Source organism: Euphorbia lathyris, chromosome 5 (genome assembly GCF_963576675.1).
Source record: "Euphorbia lathyris chromosome 5, ddEupLath1.1, whole genome shotgun sequence".
NCBI classification, from domain to species: domain Eukaryota; kingdom Viridiplantae; phylum Streptophyta; class Magnoliopsida; order Malpighiales; family Euphorbiaceae; genus Euphorbia; species Euphorbia lathyris.
The window spans coordinates 61,430,682-61,452,136 of NC_088914.1; the positions used below are offsets into that span (position 1 = coordinate 61,430,682).

At 36.5% G+C, this 21,455-nt stretch overlaps 1 protein-coding gene across 1 annotated transcript; it reads right to left on the minus strand.

The window, feature by feature from the left end:
• Window positions 1-16,527: 16,527 nt before the first annotated feature.
• Window positions 16,528-19,333, minus strand: LOC136229943 (lanC-like protein GCL1). Its single transcript, XM_066018803.1, has 5 exons — window positions 19,074-19,333; window positions 18,769-18,956; window positions 18,076-18,187; window positions 17,104-17,574; window positions 16,528-17,015 (listed from the first exon to the last, which is right to left on the minus strand). The coding sequence occupies exons 1-5, from the start codon at window positions 19,224-19,226 to the stop codon at window positions 16,689-16,691; spliced, it is 1,251 nt and encodes a 416-aa protein (XP_065874875.1). The 5' UTR covers window positions 19,227-19,333; the 3' UTR covers window positions 16,528-16,688.
• Between the last annotated feature and the right edge of the window lie 2,122 nt (window positions 19,334-21,455).

Here is a 21,455-nt window from a genome sequence, read left to right on the forward strand (position 1 = left end):
AGTAAAAAAAAAAAAAAAAAAAAAATCTGAGTGAACTTTATGTTTGACTTTGACATGGAGTAACCATACTGTTAGTAGGAGCTAACTTGAGTTGTAATGTGCAAAATTTATCTTAAAAGTTTCCCATTTGATTTCAACCGACCCGATCCTAGAGGTGGAAATGATCGAGTCTGTGTTGTGTTTGTATCGTATCAATTATCATGTTAATGTCAAATGAGTCAACCTTAATCCAATCCAAAACTTTCTTATCGTAATCGGGTTAGTGTCGATCTTATGTCATGTTTTCGTAATGTGAGTTCTATGTATTTATGTTAATGGTAAATTTTAAAAATATAGGAGAATATGGTAATATTTCGAAATATTTTATACAATTTTTGTATTAGCATGTTAACGCTAACCATTCAAAAGTTCGTTAAAATCATGTTAGACTCGTTTAATGTGTTCACAGACCACATGTAATTTACTATATGTGTTATGTTGGGAGGTTCGAATCATGTTTGCATATAATAATTAAAATTTTGTTACATTTATTAATTAAGATGACATGTAAAAACATAAAAAGATTTAATAGTAATAATTTTAAATGTTCGTGTCATAGCATGTCAACCCACACTTAAAAAAAAATTGTATTAATTTTATTACCCACTACACTAAATTATGTGTACATTTTGTATGTGAAATTTGTGTTGTAATTTGGTCATCTCTGCCTAGGAATGTAAACAAAGTGGGCGGAGCGAGGATTATATTCCCCATCCTTGTTTTCCGACCTATCGGGGATTCACCGTCCCTGAAACCTAGATATGGAAATTTTTATCTCCATACCCACCCAGCCTGGATCCTCCCGTTTCATTATATATTTTTTATTCTATTTTTTCTCAATTTGTATTTGGCATAGTAAAACGACAAATAATTAAATTTGAGTTAAATGATAGCTTAAATGGTCACCTTAGAGCTCTCCAGAACGAGTTGGAAGCTGTGCTTAGACAGGAAGAGCTTCTTTGGTTCCAGAAGTCTAGGAAGGCCTGGATTCAAGACAGGGATCGGAATACCAGGTTTTTTCATCTCTCTACGATCATTAGGAGACAGAGGAATAGGATTGATGCTATCAAGGACGCTAGTGGCGAGTGGATTTTTGAGGAGGAAGACATTCGTCGCTCAGCCCTTGATTTCTACAAGGACCTGTTTAGAGAGGAAGCTGTGGACTTGGAGAGTGCCCACTCTGGTATTTCCTTTCCTCGTTTGGGGGAGGAGGCTATTAAAGATGCTTTCCATCCTATTGACCTTAAAGAGATTGATCTGGCCTTCTCTAGCATAGGGTCCACTAAGGCTCCTGGGATTGATGGTATCCCCGCTAGTTTCTATCATAAACACTGGGATACTGTTAAGGAGGGCATATACAGTTTTGTGTTAGGTGTTTTTGGTGGCTCTAACGATATCAGGTCTATTAATAAAACCCTCATTGTCTTGATTCCTAAGGTTGTTAAGCCTTCCTCCTTCCTCCAGATGAGACCCATCAGTCTTTGTAATGTTTTGTATAAAGCTATTACTAAAATTGTGGCTAATAGAATCCGGAAGATCCTTCCAGATATAATTAGCCAGAACCAAGGGAGCTTTGTTCCTGGTAGACAATTGATGGATAACGTTGTTATTGCCCAGGAGGTTGTCCATTCTATGAAGATTAAGAAAGGTAAGAAAGGGATTGTGGCCCTCAAACTGGATCTGGAGAAAGCCTATGATAGATTGAACTGGAGCTTTCTTCTGGATAGTTTAGCCAAAGCTGGCATCCCGGAGAACTGGAGGATTTTGATTGAGAAGTGTATCTCCTCTCCTGTTTTCCAGGTCATGATCAATGGGGACATGTCGGATGAGTTTTCTCCCTCCAGAGGAATTCGTCAAGGAGATCCTATGAGTCCCTTCCTCTTTGTTATTGCCATGGAAAGACTGTCTCACCTGATCCAAGAGGCGGTGTGCAAAGGTACTCTCCACCCTGTTTCTATCAACAGACATTGCCCCCCTATTACCCATTTACTCTTTGCTGATGACGTCATGCTTTTCGTTGAGGGTAATGAGGAGCAAATTAAAACAGTTATGGATATCCTTGATTGTTTTTGCGAGGCTTCTGGCCAGAAGGTTAACATCCAAAAGTCCCGTATGCTTTGTTCCAAAAATATGGACAATAGCTTGTGCAGAAGACTGAGTGAGCTCTCTGGCATACCTCTGACGAACTCTTTGGGGAAGTATCTTGGGGTTCCTCTTCACAGTGACAGGGTTTCCAAAGCCTCTTTCAAGGATATTTTGGACAAAACTAATGGTTTGTGTGCTAGCTGGAAAGCTAATTCTCTTTCCCTTGCAGGTCGCCTTACCTTGATCCAGTCAGTTAACTGCGCTGCTCCGAACCACATCATGCAGGCCTGTAAGCTTCCTGAGCCTGTCCTTAGTGACCTGGATAAGATAAATCGGCGTTTCCTGTGGGGTGAGTCTGGAGATGGGAGAAAGGTTCACCTGGTCCCGTGGAAGGAAGCTTGCCAGCCTAAAAACAGGGGGGGTCTTGGTATTAGGCAGGCAAAGGACAATAATAAAGTCCTGTTAATGAAACTTCTTTGGAGAATGTGGCAATGCCCCTCCTCTCTTTGGGTCCGTCTCTTGTGCGGGAAGTATCGGAAAGATAGAATCTTTGGTGGCCCGAAGGAGAGGGTTGTTAGCTGTTCCTTCCTCTGGAAAGGGCTCAGTGCCGTGTTTGCTGAATTCTGTACGGGGATTGGCCTGGAGGTGGGTAATGGTAGATCTATTAGCTTCTGGTATGACACCTGGATTGGTGATAAACCGCTGATTGATGTGTGTAATGCCCCTCCGTCGGCTGATCTCCTTTCCTGGAAAATTGCTGATGTGGTGGACTCGGAGGGAGACTGGATCTGGTCAAAGTTCGACTCTTTCTTTAGTCTGGAGACCCTTCTTAACATTAGAGGAGTGAAGATTAGCAATCAAGAGGAGGATAAGGATAGACATTGTTGGGCCTTGACGAATAATGGTACTTATTCTTGTAAATCGGCCTATGAAGCTTTTACCCCTAATAGGGCTGATCCTCCCTTGGAGATTTGGAAGTCCATATGGTCCCTCAAGATCCCTTACCGTATCAGGAGCTTCCTTTGGCTGGGTATCAAAGACAGGCTCCTTACGAATGCGGATAGGCACAGAAGGCACTTGACTGAGTCTAGTGCCTGTAGTAGATGCAGAGGCAATGTGGAAACCTTGTGCCATGCCTTGAGGGATTGCCCAAATAGTAAGAAGATCTGGGAAGGGATCCTCCCTCATCACATCCTCCCTTCCTTCATGGCCTTTTCTGAAGGGGACTGGTTCTCTCAAGGAGCCAAGGGGAACTTGCTGGCCAACATGGAGCACGGTGCCATCCTCTTTGCTATTACTTGTCACCAAATCTGGAAGTGGAGGAATGAAGAATTATTTGCGAGTAAGGCTGTCCTTATTCCTGATTTACTGTTTTTCTTCTCGAAGAAGCTCTTTGTTATTACTAAAAGCTTTGAAAGAGATTCTCTTGTTCGCCCCTCCCCGGACAAAGAGATCCTGCTAGTTGGCTGGAGTAAGCCTAGAGAAGGGTTTGCTAAGTTGAATACTGATGGCTCCTGCCTTAGCAATGGCAGAATTGCTGCTGGAGGAGTTCTTCGGGATGCTGGTGGCAATTGGATGGCGGGGTTTACCCATAACTTGGGGACGGGCTCCTCCTTTTCTGCGGAGCTCTGGGGTATCTTGTCAGGTATTAAACTCGCCATTCGCATGGGTGTTAAAAAGCTCTCGGTGGAATCTGATAATCTGGAGGCTATTAACAGGATTTCAGATAGCCAGGCTGTTTGTCTGAAGAGCCAGAATCTCATCAAAGCTATTTTGAGGCTTCGTCCTGCCTTTGAGTATCTTAATTTCTCCCATATTTTTAGGGAGCAAAACCGCGTGGCGGATCGCTTAGCAGCTGCTGGGCATGGGAGAATGTTAGGTGTTTCTACCCTATCTGTTCCTCCTTCTTTTCTTTTGCCTTCTCTCCTAGAGGATAGGATTGGAGTCAGCCTTCCTAGACTGATCCCGGTGTAGGTTTTTTGTTGGTTTTGTTTTTTTTCCTTTCCTTTCTTACCAAAAAAAAAAAAATTTGAGTTAAATGATAGAAAGAAAGAATAAAATTGACCTAACTTAACAACTCTAAAAAAATATAAAATAAAAAAATAAATGTTAGACGTAAAATTATTCCAAAAAGTTCACAAAGATTCCCGTCGGGAATGGAATAGGGATCCCACAGAGTGGAGATACCCGGAAAGAAACAATCCTCATTCTCACTGCATGGAAATTCTAATCGTAGATTCACTGTACCGGTCGGAGCGGATCCCTGATAGAGACGAAAACACGTTGCATTTACATCCCTATCTTCACCCGAAGAGTCAGTAACAGTAATTGTAGCAATTTGTAAGCAAGTTGTGTTGGCAAGGAGGTGGCGAGCATGACGAGAGGCGGACAAGAATTATTGAGAATGGAGAGTGGGTGCGTAGGGTCGTATGCTGTTTACAAAATACAAATACTGCTCAACTTACGAGGAGACAATAATTGAAAGGATGAGATGATCCAACTTGTATTGCTCTTCTTTTTATTTTCTTTTCTAAATTATTACTCATATTGCTCTATTTTTTAATTATTAGTGTATAATTATATAGGGATAAAAAAAAATCTACTTTTATCCTAACGTTCTTAGCGAAATACATATATACCTTAACGTAAAAAATGATATTTTTTTTAACTTTAATGTTATTAATATAGTTTAATACTAAAAGTCCACATGAAACTTTAAATTGGAGGGAAACAAAATCAAAGAAGTGTCATTGTCTAGCCAGGTTGAAGTAGAATTTGAGGATGGACACAACAGTAAATCAAAGTTGTAATGTAAACTTAATGAATAAATAAAGTAGTGTACCTTGAGTTACATTTAATCTATTTATACTATGGTTGGACTCTAGAAGATATTTATGATTTGAGGATTGGGATGTGCTATATGTCACCTATTGATCGGTGAATTTACGTCCAAATATTAGGGCTTGATATTTCTCAAACCCACTAGGCCCCAGATTCACGAGATCGGGCGTGATTGCTAAAAGGAATGGATCCTTGACTTAGTGTTTTGAGACTTCCCAAGTTATTGAGATCTCTAATACGGATTCGTATTGTCCAGTTTGGCTATAGAGGTGTCACGTGTTCCTTTTTCTCAGGTTCTGGTTATGGTCTCTTAAGTACAACGTGACGAGTTTATATTCGCATGATACCAGATGTCTCCCTGGATCTAATGTATCGTTCTTTGGAATGAGAAAACATTATACTTGTTGATTCCTGATAAGTTGAAGGAAGGGAGTTGATCTTTGATAAAAAAAAATTTGAGAAATGAGGGACTGATAAGGAGGTTGTGCGAGCTCCTAACGGTTGATTTTCATATCGCTTAGGCATCTTTCGAGTTGATGGTGGTTCATCATATTCGACACGTGTCGTAATTCTTCTCTTTTTAAGGGGACGTGTCAGAAGCAGTTAATGCTTTTTATCATTATTTGTTAGTAATGATGGAGTCTGGTGCTTCACTTACATCTCAAGCAGTATATAGGAGAAGAGCCCGTTGCTTTTTTTCATTGTTCATTTGCTCTGCCTTTTGCTGCTTCTTTACGATTTCATCTTTATAGAGATTTTCTTTTTAAGTGTAAATAATCTTTTACCTTTTTCTTCTTTTTCAGTTTTGTTTTGGTTATGGCTCCTAAGGAGAAGAACCCTAAAAAAACCTTTCGAGCCCGATAAACCTAATGGGAAGAAAGTAGTTGACAAGGGGAAGAAAACTTATTCTCGGGTTGAGGAGCATCCTTCCACCTTAAATGTCGAAGGTTGCGGTTGCTTCTTGTTGATCATCTTGATTTAGGGGATGGATGTGCACGTCCCTTCCTCCACCTTTTGAGTGAACACCGATCGTCATGGTTCGCTACAAAAAATTCATGTTATTGTGACTAATTCTTTTGTAACGAAACTATTTTAGTCATAATAAATATGGTTATTGTGACAAAATTATATATTTGTCCCAATAGTCAGACTAACTATAAAAGATTGTGATGAAATACTTATTTTAACAAACTTTCGTCACTATTAGAATATAAATTGGGACCAAATAAGTTTGTCACCAGGGGCGGATTTAGGGGGGTCAAAGGGGCATTTGCCCCTCCCCCCCCCCCCCCCCCCCTTCATCCAGGGAAAAAAATTTATTCCAAAACAACGTCATTTTGGTTTCCCTCAAAACGACGTCGTTTTGTTTTGTGCTTTTTAATTTGTAAAAGCAGCGGTATTAGAGGCAGCAGGTGTGTGCGACTCGCGATTCTTCAAGCGACAGACGGCAGCAGCAAGCGACGCTCCTTCCTCTCCTCCTCCAAGCTTTGGTTGGTTGAACTCCTTCTCTCCGGTCGGCCTTCTTCTTTCTCCGTCCGGTCATCTTCCTTCTCCGGCCAGCCACCATCTCCAATCCAACAAAACCTCATCAATTTCAGGTTAGTTAACTTTTACCCCTTTTAATTTTAATTTTAGGTTAATAGATAAATTGATTGATAGTTTATTCTTAATTTTAGGTTAATGGACAAATTGATTAAATTGATTTGACATTATTGATTTATGTAGGTTAATGAAATTGATCTAATTTATCAATGTTAGTGTTAAAATTGCTCTTGGCTACAAACATTAGGGGTAAAATTGCACCATTTTAGACGTTAGGGCTAAAATTGCTCCTGACCCAAAACGTTACGTGTCCCTAAAAAGAAGCAGACAGCAAATCGTTTTCAAGCTATGACAGATCGTATATGTCGATTGCCACCTCGTAATCATCGATCTACTTAGCATTAGAAGTTTTTTTTTTTATTATTTTAAGACATTTTGTATCGAATAGCAATTATGTACTAAAGTATATTTTTTTCAATTAATGCTATTTTGTCTAAAAAAAATTGCATAGAGTTTTACCCCTCCACCTCCCTCAAATCCTGGATCCGCCACTGTTTGTCACTACTGTTCGTAGCTATATATATGATGAGACGTTTTGGCGTAAAATTAGAAACATATGGAGACAAATATTTTGTCTCAAAAAAATTTAATTCTTTTGTGACTAATTGTTTTGTCAAAATAACCTAGTTCAACGATTTTCAATTTTGTCACAATATTAATAATTATGGAAACAAATGGTGTTTGGTCACAATAGATACAAAATTATAACTAAATATTTATCATGGCGAAATTTTATCATATTAGTGTGTTGTGACAAAAAAAAAACTTATTTTGTGTCAATAACAAATATTAGAATTTGGAAGATAATGAGATATTTTGGGGTCAATTTTAAGTTTAGAAGCATAAAAATTTAATGTCAAATTTAAAATTCTTAAAGTAAAGTATAATAATTATTTTCCCTAATTTTATAACATTATTTATTAAACAAGTAGTATTTTTTAAGTAAATAAATTAAATTAAAAGATTAACTCCTAAACCCTATAGCTACAAGTCTTAATGAATTACCCCTAATCATCGCTGCAACTCCACCAACAACTTTCCTCTCATTATCAAATTGGAAGAAATCCTTCCAAACAGCTCTAGTTGTCTTGCACTTAATTAGATCTCAACCTAACGATGCTAGTTTAGTTACATTCTGGCATCTTTAAACTCACGATGCGATCCGTTTTTGTGCGCTTTATACTCATCGAACTCACCTCCTCCGCCGCGACCATGGCTTGCTCATGCGCTCTCCCTTCTGTTTCCTTTTCTCTGCTTTTTTCATTTCATGGTCAGGTCAGTTTTTTTTTGTTGATTCCAAATTAGTGTAACTGTCTTTTTTTTTATTCCAAATGTCTCTGTAATTTGGTTTTTTCTGCTACAAAATATGAACTACCAACAAGTAGTTAGATATTTAGAAGGTATCAGAAATCAATGAAATACAAAATAGAAAAACCTTTACCAGAAATTAGAAGTTTCAAGCGATTTATGTTTCTTAATTTGATTTTTGGACTAAATTGATCCCATTTAGACCACTTTGTGGTTAAATTAAATTTTGTTATCTGACATTGAGGGGTTCCATGTATGGGGAAGAGCACATTACCAGAATGAGTTGCACAAAACATGTATCAAGACCATACTTGTAGGTTTGCTAATGATTTAAGGGATAAAGTGCTAAAATATGTCTATGGTTTTTGGGGAAGTATCAATTTAGCCTCCACGTATAAAATAGCACCAAAATAGATTTAACCTTTAAAAAAATGTCAATTTAGGCTTAGATAACGGAACGAGACACGTCATTGATATTACTTCGTTAAGTTCCGTCAATTGTAAGTGGAGGGAGATATCAGAACTTAATAGGAATGTCGTGTCCAATTTGTTTTTTAGGCCTAAATTGATACATTTTTTAAACGTTAAGCCTATATTGGTGTTATTTTTGTACGTGAAGCCTAAATTGATATTTCTTCAAAAACCATAGGCCTATTTTGATATCTTATCCTATGATTTAATGAGTTGTAACTTCTTGTACAACTCTGGCCGGTTTTTTGGTGGTAGAATAGTTTAAATACTTTGTACTTGATTTTAGGATTTGGAAACTAGAATTTATGAACATTGATTTGGTTTACATATATTGGATGATTTTTAAATTTTTCAGTTTTATAGAATTACTTACCACTAGTTTAGCAAATCCTATATATATACATATTCTAAATTGTATTAGGAAGGTTATTAATTGGATCGAATTATATTAGGAAGGTTTTTTATGCCTATTTAGAATATATTTAGATCTTTTAATATCTAAATATTTGTTATTTATATCTATATTTAGCATTTAGGAATTCTAGTGGTTTTATGATCACTTCACTAGTAATATATACCTTCAATCAGAATTCATCTTTTATAGCCTATTTGTTATAAATATGTTAGCAGCGTTCATAAAGAGAAATATGGTCTCTGTTTAGCAAATGGCAATCTGCTAACTTTTCACAAGTTTCTTTTAGGCATAGTTGTTGAAAAGAAATCATGTCTTGGATTGATAATAACCTTCCAATTCCTTGTTACATTTTTCTTTTAAGTTCCAAGGTACTTATCTCTTCCATAATATATAATTATGTTATATTGTCTTTAGTGACTACAATTTAAACTTTTTTTTTTCTTTATTTTGTTAAATGCGGACGAGGCTTTCTCTTGCATGGATTTGGAGTTTTGTGTCAAAGTTGTAGATTGTTTTTAGATTTAGTGTTACTTTTAAACATTTTATATCTTCAATTAATTTTATTAATTTGGGGTTTATTTTTTACTTTTGTTAGAATATTGTACATTTTTATTCCGATGGAATATTGGGTTGACATGTGATTAATGTTAATCTATTGATATAAAAATGTATTATTATTCTTATTGCTTTACAACTATGATTTTTTTATCACGATTTTGTCATAACTCATGAATTTTTTTAATATTATCTTTTCGTCACAATTAAGTTTGAAATCCTAACAAATATAATGTAGTGAGTCATGTTATCACAGTAAATTAATTATATTGTGTATAAAATATTATTTATCGCATTAAATTAATTGTAACAAATATTATGTTTGTCAAAAAATAGTAATTAATTAATTGCAACAAATATTTCATTTGTCACAATATACTATCCAATTGATTGTAACACTCGGACAGGTCACGGACTGGACGGCTGCCACTAGTTCAGCAAAATACCTTACCGATTTCTGGTACCCAGCTCTCGTCCATCAATAGAAGTACAGATGAGAGGATCCCCCCCCCCGGGAACAGCACCGAACGACAACAACGAGATAGGTGGCAGCCACCTCCATGCGACGCCGTTAAATGCAATGTAGACGCCGCCATGTTCGTGAATGAAGGAATAATAGGTTCTGGTGCGGTTATACGTGATTGCACAAGTACATTTCTTCAGGGATATACCACACACGCTTTAGGAGAGGTCTCGTCAAAAATGGCAGAGGCTCTCGCACTAAAAGAGAGCATTGGTTGGGTCTTGTCACTTGGTTATAGTTCTGTTATTTTTGAGTCAGATGCTAAGACGGTTATTGATTCTGTTCTGGCACAACGAAAAGATTTAATAAAATATGGTCAAGTGGTTAGAGATATTAGGGAGTTACTTATTACTCACCCTAGATTCCGGGTGAAGCTTGTTTCAAGGTTAGCGAATGGTGTTGCTCATGCTTTGGCACGCAATGCCCGTTCCTATGCTAATTATATTTTGCATAGTCTTAGTCTTGTATTCATTCGAGGCATTCTATCTCAGGATACTTCAACTATTCATTAATAAAGTGTTTATTCTTCAAAAAAAAAAATTGATTGTAACAAATTTTGTTTGTCATAGTAACTGATTTTGTCATAATAAATATCAAAATTTTGTCAAATTAACTCACATTTTGTGACTAATATAGACTTGTAGCAACAAAATAAAATACATGTTTTAGGAAACTATTAGTCACAACATATAACGTAAAAGTGACTAATGAAATTTCGTCACAAGATAATATTAAGAATTGAGACAAACTATAATTTTGTCACAATATACTTATTGAGACGAGCTTATTGCAACGAAATTAGTGACAAATTATTTTTGTCACAATAAGTATATTGTGACGAAATATATATATTGTGACGAATTTTTTTGTCATAACACAGTCTTTTTTTTGTAGTGGTTACTTGGGTATTTATACACAACATGTTAAATTAGGATTGTGATTCCCTTTAATGAGCAATCTTGGGGATATTCTTTAGGAATTTTCACATTGCCCTTCTCAGATTTCTCCTAATTATTGTATAGAACTTCTGGCCTTTACGTATATCGTTCAAGATATGGTCATTGAATTGAATGGGGCCATCTTTAGAAGCACAAACTGAGAAGACTGATTTTTTAGGATATGCGTAGGCGGCGGACCACTTTCTTATCTAAGAAGAATGACAACTTCAAATTTTTCAAGAGGAAGTGGTTTTTGGTTCATCCAATAAGGATGATTTGGACACTCTGTATTTCTGGTGGCTTTCCATCACGAGTGGATTGTAATCTAGATCCCGGATATCGTGATAGTAGGAGAGTATAAAAAGAGCTTACTGAAGCTGGGGAGAGAGCAGTGGCTCAACTTATTGAGTTTGACCTAGAACGGGAGTGCATGAGCATGATTAGTATGCTTTGGGATGATATGCCTAGTGTTCTGAGGAGCCCGGATGGGGTGCTTCATCCCATCGACACAGATGATATGTTGATCTTCTATGTGAATTTCTTATTTTTTTCATTCCTTTACTTTGTGTTGTATGTCGTTATCATATCCTATTCGGTTATTCGTGCTCGCATATTAACAAGGAAGGAGGGAGAGGGAGGTTGCTGATAGGACTATTGTCGTACCTAGGGGCATTCTTGCCCCGAGGGAAAATGAGGCACTACGGGGTGAGCCAACACCTGCTGTGGTGCTATCGTGGTCACTAGAGGGTCGGTCCTCTCGTTGTGATACTTCTCAGGTTGGGTCTGTTGGTGCGGGTAGAGGTGGTAGTGTCTGGTTCAAACTTGATGTGCCCTCTTCTAGTCGTGAGGCGACTTCTCTAAGCATCGAACTCTTGACCATCGAACCCTCTCTTCTCGACTTAGAGGGGCCCCAGTTGATCCTGAGATTATTGGCTATAGGACTTCGATGAAGGTTAGAGTTTTTTTCGTCTGAGGTGGACAATGCTTGTAGGCGCACTTGTGTGGATACAAGTGTTGAGGCTGCGACTGAAGAAAGTGGGGCGACCACTGAAGAAATCCATATGGTTACATTATCTAATTAAGATATGGCCCTCGACGATGTTACTGGAGAGGTTCCGTTGGGGACATATCCTAATCCTCGAGCTTCTTTATGGTCTACTTTGATGATATTTTGATTTAGAGTGTTGATCTGGTATAGCATAAGCAACATTGCGGGAGGTTTTGACCATGTTGAGGCGAGACATGTTTTATGCCACAAGATAGAAGTGCATCTGTATGGCCCCTAAGTTGTTGTTTCTGGGATATGTTGTCTCTGGTGATGGATTGCAAGTTGATGAATCCAAGGTGGAAGTAGTTCGACAATGGCCACTACCGAGAACTCTCACGGAGTTGCGTAGTTTCCATGGATTATCAGCATTCTATCGGAACTTCATTCCTCACTTCAACAATATCATATCACCAATCAAAGATTGTATGAAGGTTGGGAAGTTTGTTTAGACAGATGAAGCCACACAGGTGTTTCACCGAATTAAAATGCGACTTACATCCGCTCTAGTCCTAGTGCTTCCAGATTTTTCACAACTCTTTGAGTTACATAGTGATGCTTCCAATGTTGGTATTGGTGATGTGCCTAATCAAAATGGCAGACCGATGTCTTATTTCAGTGAGAAAGTATCCGGTCAGAAACTTCGGTTTAGTACCTATGATGTGGAATTTTATGATGTTGTGCAATCTATCAAACATTGGCGCCACTATCTTTTCGAGTGGGATTTTGTATTATATACACATCGTGATGCATTAAAACATCTGAATAGACATGATAAATTGGCTCTTTGCTATGATCGTTAGGTTGCATACTTGCATTGTTTCATGTTTGTGGTGAAGCATAAGGCATGGGTGAGTAATCGGGTTGCGGATGCATACTTTACTGGTATTTACAAAGGTTCTGAGAAGGCAAACCCACAGATTTTATCGAGTATGATTGGCTTTTTTTCCGTGGAAATCAGTTGTGTATTCCGGATTGTAGTCCACGAGTGAAGATAATCCAGGAACTATATTGTGAGGGACATTTGGGACGTGACAGGACCCTACAATTGATTCAAGCTTCTTACTTTTAGCCTTCGATGCGTAAAGAGGTAGACCGTGATATGAAATGTTGTCATATTTGCCCATTATCTAAAGGTACATCTAGTAACACGGGTTTGTACATGTTGCTACCTATTCCTTCACAGCCTTGGGTCGACATCAACATGGATTTTGTTCTAGGGTTTCCCCGTACACAACGTGGAAACGATTTTATTTTTGTTCTTGTTGATAGTTTTTCCAAAATAACTCATTTTATCCATTGTAAGAATACCACTAATGTTGTAAACGCATCCCTTTTGTTATGTTGAATGTTTATCGCCTTCATGGGCTTCCTAAGTCAATTGTGTCATATCACGACACTCGTTAAAATGGAGTAACATTAAAATGGGTCATTATGTTAGCAAAATATAAAGTTAAGAGCATATAGTGTTAGGTTTTGAAACTCAATGGTAAACAAACTTTCATAAATAGTATCTGAAAATATGATAGTTAAAGTAGTTTAACACATGTATGATCACTTTTTAAACATTGTTGCAAATTATCAAAGTTAATCATATAAATTGCAACATATAAGGCAACATATGTTATTAGTAAATCTGAAATAGTTGAATGTTTGTTAGAAACGAATTGATGATCCAACAAGGGAAGAAAGACATGAGCAAAATATTCTTCATGCCTTGCGTATAAATCAAGCAATTGTTTATAAAATACTCCTCATAACTTTTGTGATAGAAGCAAAAACCGTATATATAGACCAAACACAATAGAGACTTTTGTTTTTGATAAAAAACACAATAGACTTTAGTAATAAAGTATATACCACTTTATTTAAAAATTATTGATGTAAATTTTGTTTTGGATAATTGTTGCATTTCATTGGTAAGATTTAATGTATGGAGATAATAATAGAATTTCTTTCCTCCTTATCCATCCATCCCTCATTTAGGTTATATATCGTTTCAGTAAATGTTCGACCACGTTCGGTTTAATACGTAAATGAATCGACTTGATGATAGAAAAACTCGATTTGAAAGGTCGCAAGCAGGTTCTATTATAGGTATTAGATAGAATAAGTGGTCTTACACTCTGTTCTTTATCGCTGAAAAAAACTGAACTGAACTGAATTTAACTTCACTGAATGCTACTTAACTTAACAATAATGATGATATTACATTTTAAAATAATTTTAATGATAATATTAGACATTAATAAACTTATAATAACAATAATAAATAAATATATTATTGAAGATAAAATTAAATTGAATATCAAATAAAAGCTCGGCTTGATAAAAGCTTATGAAATTAAATAAAAATGAATCTAATTTTAACTAAAAATACAAATTATGTACAAACACAAATTTTACATACAATTTAAAGCATGTGAAATTAAATACAAATTTCCATTCAAATACAAATACGAATTTCCACTCAATCACGTCTAGTGCAGAATGAAGTGGGAGCGGGAAATGAAGATGATGATGAAGTTAACAAAGATGATTAAAAACAATTAAAATGTGGTTGGAATATTTAATAAATTATATATAAATAATTATAATTATAATAAATAATAATAAGGGTTAAGGTGCAAAAATACTCCTAACGTTTTGGGTCAGTAGTAACTTAAATCAGATGAAAGAATATTGCTAAGAAATTGTGGTGGACATGCCCATTCACCCCGAACAGACATATAATTGACCGATTTTGCTAGATCATGGGCAGCCGAATTCGTTAAAAGCTTAATAAAGGAGATAGCGCACATCTCTAAATCGAATACAATTAGAAATAATGTCAACTAAATACGAATGACCTTCTAAATCCATTTGAATTGCCTTGACTATGACGAGACAATCTGACTGAATTTGAATTTTCTCACTGGGATGATGCATCGTAATCCAACTTATAAAGCTTCTTTGATAGTCATGGCTTCTGCTAGCTGAGGATTAAGATTTCTTTGAAAAGCTCTCATCTTAGCTAGAATGCATTCTCCAGATTGATTACTTGATGATGCCATAAATGGAAAAAAGAACTTTTGATGCAAGAATTGAAAAGAAACGAAGAAACTTGTCAAATGACACGACAAAACCGAACTTGTCAAATGACAAGACCTATATCCGTTGAACAGCAGCGGAGATGAAAGAACTCTAAATTTTCCTTTTAATCAACATTGTTTTTAACTTATCTTCTTCTATATATTGGGCATTCTTCTGTTTTTCTCTCATCTTTATGTTTATTTCTAACTTAATCAATTACAACTAGTAATAACAACTGATCTCTAATATGAAAGATCCTACTTAGTCTGCATGCCAGTATGTTGTCAAGTCTGTGTTATTGATTTTGGTTGATATGTTCCTTGTATACCTATTGCTATTACATACAAAAATTACACTGTAACAAATTTAGTTATTAAAATTTTAATAAGTTCTTTTATAACTACGTTGGTAACACACTATATATCTTAGACATAATTAAAGTTTAGAAGGTTTGATATAATATTTAAATAACAGTTCAGAACAGAATTTTCAAATTTTCAATAATGTAAAAGTTAAATTGATATTACTTAGAACCGTTAGAAATAAATTTATATTATTTCATATACTAAAATCAAATCTACACTTTTTCATAAATATTAGGATCAAATTTAATCTCTACCCTATAATTTATTATTATTATTTATTATTTTGAGATTTATAATTCAAAGTAAAACCAACAAAAAAAATATACCTTAAACCACATAATTCAATTCAATTTTTTAGTAGGTTGAATGTTTTTAGTATTTTGAGATTTATAATTCAAAGTAAAACCAACAAAAAAAAATATACCTTAAACCACATAATTCAATTCAATTTTTTAGTAGGTTGAATGTTTTTAGTATTCAACCTACGTTATTTGAGATAAAAAAAATAGTAAAGAAAAAAAATAAATTTCAACACATTATAAATCACCCAATTCATATAATCCTACCCACATAAAAAAGATTTATTACAACCCATCAAGTAGAAAAACCCAATTATAACTCATTCAATCTAAGTTTTGAACCTTTAAAAAAAAACCTAAGTTTTGAACATCCATTGTAATTAATATTAATTGTAAATTTAAAACTAATTGCATTTACTAAAATAAGTAAATAAATGAGTTTAATGTCATTTGTAAAAATGAGTGTGTGAAAGAAATACAATTATTTGCAAACAACAGCAGCTCAACATTGTGCAATAATTTTCCATTATACAGTAAAACCTAATACACTTAGAACCGGACTATTTGTATAACAATTAGGAGGTTATTCCTATATAGAGGTTGGTATAACAAAGACTCTCAGCACTTGAGACCAAACTTTTGTATAACAATTGTGTCTCTATTTTAGGCTCCGAACATACATATCTAAACAACCTTTTATAACTGCCAATATAAATCACGAGTCTACTCAAGCTGATTCAAAATTCAGATAACTCAACAGAGAAATTAGAATTTGCCTTTTCCAAAAAAAGTTAGAACATAGAAGGAGATGGAGAATTTAGTTGCACCTAACTTGTTCACTTTCCATAGAATAACCAAGTTATGCATTACCTAAATTCTAAAACCTAAATTCTAAAACGAACCTGATGCATAACGGGTGCCCGTCCAAATTTTTAACAAAAATAAGAGAAATCCAAGGAAGTTTGTAGATAGAGAAAAACCTTGGATTGATGCAAGCCTAAGTAGGCTGTTACATATACAAGATAGAAAAAAATCGTACATATGCAGTCTAAGATTAATGTTCTCATACTTAATTAGTTAAAATCTCACACTATTCTACTTTAAAAATAAAGATTTCCCATTCTTGTAAGCTAAAGTTCATATCCTGGAAACCTGGACCTCCCAGGTGCGAGAAGATCAAACCAGAGGCATGCAACACCTGCAAGTCCTTGAAATAAAGAATAAGCATTGTCTGCTCCATTCACAAGTTTACTTGCATTGTGATACAAAAAGCTACCAAATGCCTTTGCTCTTTCTTCATATACACTCTCTCCTGTCAGTCTATACAGTGAAAGGAATGCATATGCATTCCCAGATACACCATCTCCAAGCCCCGCTTTCTTCACTATTCCACTCTTCCATACTACTTCCCCTGCTTCTATTGCCGCATCCCGAAATTCCCTATCATTTCTAAACACCTGCACAAACATCCCCGTGTTCAGATTCAACGCAAAATGAACGAACGAATCAATCAAATATGATCAAATAGTGTGTTGAGTTACTTACTTCTGAAGCCTTGCAGAGGGTGATAGATATGCCAGTTGCACCATGAGACCACTGAACCAATTTATCCCTCGTATTTCCCTCACTCGATGGATAGTTTCCGCTATGCGGGAACCTGTTGCTCATCATGTACCTTAACGTTGCCTTAACATCGTCTGCATCGTGATCCGAGAGAGGGAAGTGAAGTAGAACTTGCAAGATTCCAGCAAGGCCATTGCCTGCACCCCAGTACCTTGTTCCATGCCATCTGTACATCAAGGGGCAAGCTGGAATATCAGATGCTCCTGCTCTTCCCCCAGCTAAAACCGCGTCGACGATACGCAGGAGGAGATCGTTGGAGACTGTCCCTTCTCCAAGGTACTTGTTTAGAAACAGAGCTGCCCATAAAAACCCAGCTCTTCCATACATTAGTTCGTAAGACATTCCAAATCCACCTTCCTCTGGTCCTATTGGGAGGGCTCTTTCCTGTGCTACCTACACAACATATATATATGTTAATTGCATTTTTCAAATAAGCAAACTACAATCAAGATAGGGCCACAGAACAAAAATTGGCTTCCCTTCTTAAACATAGATTAATCAAATTCCGCATGGATGATCCGAATAAATTGTACATCAGATATTGAATGAAGGGAATTCGTGCAACAGATTGAATGACAAATTTTGTAACTCCTCTATGACCTCTAGATTATTTTGTTTAAAGACCTTTGTGGACTAGTTTTTGCAGTCATGTTGCACGGAAACTCTTCATCGCTAGCGTTTCCGCGTTTCCTGTATGTTTCTATGTTCCGTTTCTATTACCATTTCCAGTTTCTATTACGGTTTCTATTTATTTGTTTTAGAAAAAAATAAATCTAGCTACTAAATTGAAACATAGTTTTCTGATTTGATTATGGCATGATGGTATGAAGAACATACTGAGATGAAAGCACTTAAATTTAGAGTGGAGCATCTTATAATAAGAAAAAGAGATACCTCAAGGAAGAGGTTGAGGTAAAAATCCCTTTTTTGTAGGTCCATAATGTAATTAGCAACCACAGCTCCAAGGGCATATATTCCTCCTCCACCATATAAAAAAGTGACATGCCTGTACACCCAAAATTCCAACCATATATTACTCATAAAGTATATGCTAATTTGATTCCGATTCCTTGACAACATGTACAAAATTACAAGTCCATACAGAACTTCTTTTCTTACTGCAGTAAATGAAACCAAAGTAGGCAGCTGAAATCCCTACCATAAAACAATAAAAACAAAATCTTTGATAATATTCCTTACAAAAGGAAAATACCCAATTGTCTTATCTCATCCCATTATTGTGATCCAATTATTGATTTACACAATTACTACATAATAAATGTTGTTTACTAAAATAATACTAATAACAAAAATAATTATTAGATATACGTTCATCTCTTTTTTTCCAATTTAGCTATCAAACCCCACACCTCTCTATCCCAAGCAACCACCAGATATTTCATCAGACATTCGACATATATATTTTTGAAAAAATAAAATTCCGAAACAAAGGACTTACTTGCCACCTGATTATTTTTAATTTTTTTTTTGTTACAGCACCACCTGATTACTGTTACTATATGAACACTTCACTTTTCCAGCATAATTCACATAAATTGAAACTAAAAAAGACCCGGGTAAAATTACCTAGAGGATGCACGTGCGGCAGCAGTGCACGTGTCAAGGATCTCGGAGCATAATAACAGATCATTCCGGTTACCAGTAGCCTCGAAGGACCGGAAGCAGGTGAAAGCCGTTCCCGTTAAACCCGAGTAAACTGTTGGGTCAACAACCGTACCCGAACTTCGACCTTTTTTCCACGTCATCTCCACCACCTACACCCACAGAATCAAAAAGCTCTCAGCTAACATGCTCAGGGCGAGTAGAAGTAACACCGTACTAACTTGCGCACCATGGGGGGCAAAGCAAAGAAACAAGTAAGTAGTACATACCTGGTCCTTAAGAGAAATCGCTGCTCTGAGAAAGATTTCATCAGGAAGCGATAAATTATCGGGCACCGGATCGATCTGGCGAATGAAATCAAGGCGTTCGTTGTCACTATCGTCATGGCTATCTTGAGAAGTAAACTGAACAGCAGACGACATGTCGTTTAACTGTTTCTCTCACTAGAATTGGAAGATAAACGAACGACGGTATCTTTGCTTATGTACGTAAACTGTATATGCTGAGATTTTTATGTACGGAAAGATAGTAGGAGTGGGTTTGGATATATTAGCGGTGCATAAAGAACACGGAGACATGTTAGTGCATCCGATTATTTGACACGTGTTTTATGTGATTACTTCAAAATACTATGCACCGTCCATAATCGAATTACATGAGAATCACGTTCCCTTTGTATCAAGTATAGTTTCTCAAAAGAAATTAAGAGTTAAGGTCCATTAGTATGGGGCCACTTGTATTAATTACTGTGATGTGATTGTTATTTCAATACAATTAGTATTGTTATCGACTCGAGTTTTGACAATATTCGACTCCTTAAAACTTACAACATCAAAATTGCCACAAAACTCCATTTGTTTTACATCTTCCCTTTTTTATATAGAAATACTTTTATTAAATAATCGATTTATGAAATAATGAATAGAATTAAAGAGATTCACGAAGTTTTTTTTTTTTTTTGATAGCAAAATGTATTAATCAGCCATAAATGGGTAAAAATTCAACAAACAATCATTAATAAATCTTGGAATTACATCAAAGAAAAAGGGAATAGCATAAGAGCGGGAAGACCTAGTAAAGCTATGAGCCAAACCGTTAGCTAATCGCCGAACATAGCGGACCAAGAAACCGCGGTTTTGAGAGAGAATCCCTTGACATTGACAAATTATATCTCCAAACTCACTATTATCAAGTTCAGAAGACGATATCGCTTTGCAAACGTTCAATGCATCAGACTCGACCACCACATTATTAAATCCACAATTCACTAACCATTGTAAAGCTTGAAGAACAGTCGAAGCTTCACCTTCCTGAACCGATAGAACGCCAGACTCCGAATAGACCCGTGCTTTTATGAAACCCCCATCAACAGACCGTAGAACTGCTGCCACTCCAGTTCTTTGTTCAGCAGCGAAAAAACCAGCATCCACACAGCAGCTGAGTTGTCCAACCACCGGTCGGTGCCATTTCGTACAAAGCCTAGGAGAAAGAAGATTCGGGGACTGCTCTTTCTTCAAATTACGTGCCACTAACCAGTCACATAACACTCCAAGACCTTGAACCAGCACCTGATCCGCCGGAGTCACAACATTATTCCAAACCTTGTCATTTCTCGCACTCCACCAACGCCATAGCAACATCAAAAATTTCCCAGCAATCTCCTTAGGAAAAGAAGTTAGAAATGAGAAGAAAAAAGAGACAAAGCTTACGGTAACTCTCGCGACATCATCAATCAGATTTAGGAGCCCGGCCACCTGCCACACATCACGAACCTTAGGACAGGTAATGAATAGATGCCACGAGTCTTCATAGTCCATATCACATACAGCACAATGCGGCGGTACAGGAATCCCCCGGTCTATCAACCGTGCTCTAGTGGGAAGACAAGACCGAGCTAACCTCCAACCGAAATAACGAACCTTTGCCGGAACCTCCATTCTCCACAGTTTACGCCAATTTCCTTCCATCCACAGATGTTCCTTATTTTCAATCCTAGTAGTGGCAAGAGTATACGCTGACTTAACCGTATATAAACCATTCTTCGACTCATTCCAAATAATTGAGTCCGGAACAATTCCTTCGCATAGGAATTTTCAGAATAGCTTGAACATCTCTAGGCAAAAATAATTCAGTCAGAAGCTCCACATCCCACTCCACCGCATTTAGAATGAATAAATCACAGACTTTGAGATTTACTAAATCCGGAGACGGTTGAGTATGTAAATGCCTATCACCTTCCTCACGAAGCCAAGGATCTGACCAAACTCTAATAGAGTTTCCATCTCCAACTTTCCATCGATATCCTGCTTCAATGACAAGTTGAGAACTCCAAATACTCTTCCAAACATAACTGGGTGAGCTTCCAAGACGAGCGCTCATAAAATCCGCCTTTCGGTAGTATTTAGCTTTGAAAATTTTGCTGACAAGAGAATTTGGAGAGGTCATCAATTTCCACCCCTGTTTACCCAACATTGCCAAGTTAAAAGCAGTAAAATCGCGAAAGTTTAAACCTCCAAACAACTTAGGAATGCATAGCTTATCCCAAGCTAGCCAGTTCAATCCCCGGGTACCAGATTTATTATTACCCCACCAAAATGAATTTAGCATTCTTTGCAGCTCCTCAGTAGTCGTGATAGGCATTAGAAACACAC